This window comes from Eurypyga helias, unplaced genomic scaffold, assembly GCF_000690775.1.
Source record: "Eurypyga helias isolate BGI_N326 unplaced genomic scaffold, ASM69077v1 scaffold34666, whole genome shotgun sequence".
NCBI lineage: Eukaryota > Metazoa > Chordata > Aves > Eurypygiformes > Eurypygidae > Eurypyga > Eurypyga helias.
In genome coordinates this window covers 456-1,659 of record NW_010257828.1, presented here as the reverse complement: position 1 = coordinate 1,659, position 1,204 = coordinate 456, and the positions used below count along the sequence as shown (strand labels likewise).

Below are 1,204 nucleotides of genomic sequence, written 5' to 3'. Positions count from 1 at the left end.
GGGGGGGGTCGCCGCTTCCCGCTCGTCCCCCCGGGGCCGCAATGGAGCGGTACCAAAGTGCTCCCCTCCCCCTCCTCTCCTCCAGCCACGCGTGTACCATGTGGAGGTCCCTGGCCACCGAGCCCACCCTCACCTCGCAGATCCTGGAGCAGCTCCTGGAAAGGGTGAACCGGGATGTGCCCTACAAGGAGAGCAAGTGCTTCCTGCTGGGAAGCGGAGCCGAACGCATCGCGACCCCTCTGCCCCTGGCCGTAAGTGTCCCCATCCTCGTCCTCGTTCTCGTCCTCATCCTCATCCCCATCCTCGTCCTCATCCTCGTCCCCATCCTCGTCCCTATCCTCGTCCTCATCCTCGTCCCCATCCTCATCCACATCCTCGTCCTTATCCTCGTCCCCATCCTCGTCCCTATCCTCGTCCTCATCCTCGTCCCCATCCTCATCCACATCCTCGTCCTTATCCTCGTCCCCATCCTCGTCCCTATCCTCGTCCTCATCCTCGTCCCCATCCTCATCCACATCCTCGTCCTTATCCTCGTCCCCATCCTCGTCCCTATCCTCGTCCTCATCCTCGTCCCCATCCTCATCCACATCCTCGTCCTTATCCTCGTCCCCATCCTCGTCCCTATCCTCGTCCTCATCCTCGTCCCCATCCTCATCCACATCCTCGTCCTTATCCTCGTCCCCATCCTCGTCCCTATCCTCGTCCTCATCCTCGTCCCCATCCTCATCCACATCCTCGTCCTTATCCTCGTCCCCATCCTCGTCCCTATCCTCGTCCTCATCCTCGTCCCCATCCTCATCCACATCCTCGTCCTTATCCTCGTCCCCATCCTCGTCCTCATCCTCCTCCCCGTCCTCGTCCCCGTCCTACTCCTCGTCCCTGTACCCATCCTCATCCTCGTTCTTGTTCTCGTCCCCGTCCGCATCCTCATCCGCATCCTCGTCCTCATCCTCGTTCTCATCCTTGTCCCTGTCCTCATCCTCATCCTCGTTCTCGTCCTTGTTCTGGTCCTCATCCTTGTCCCCGTCCCCATCCTCATCCTTGTTCTTGTTCTCGTCCCTGTCCTCATCCTTGTCCTCATCCTCATTCTCATCCCCATCCTCGTCCCCATCCTTGTCCTCATCCTCGTTCTCATCCTCATCCTCGTCCCCATCCTCGTCCCCGTCCCCATCCTCATCCTCGTTCTCATCCTCCTCCTCGTCCC

The 1,204-nt window shown here is 60.4% G+C and overlaps 1 protein-coding gene across 1 annotated transcript in view; it reads left to right on the top strand.

Moving 5' to 3' along the window:
* Positions 1 to 41: 41 nt before the first annotated feature.
* Positions 42 to 1,204, top strand: part of LOC104511526 — a gene marked incomplete at its 3' end in the record, with an annotated part of 1,486 nt that continues 323 nt past the window's right edge. Inside the window, exons 1-3 of the mRNA XM_010154178.1 lie at positions 42 to 192; positions 257 to 569; positions 602 to 1,199. Of these exons, the coding sequence (XP_010152480.1) occupies positions 42 to 192; positions 257 to 569; positions 602 to 1,199 (1,062 nt within the window). The remainder of the gene's footprint in view (positions 193 to 256; positions 570 to 601; positions 1,200 to 1,204) is intronic.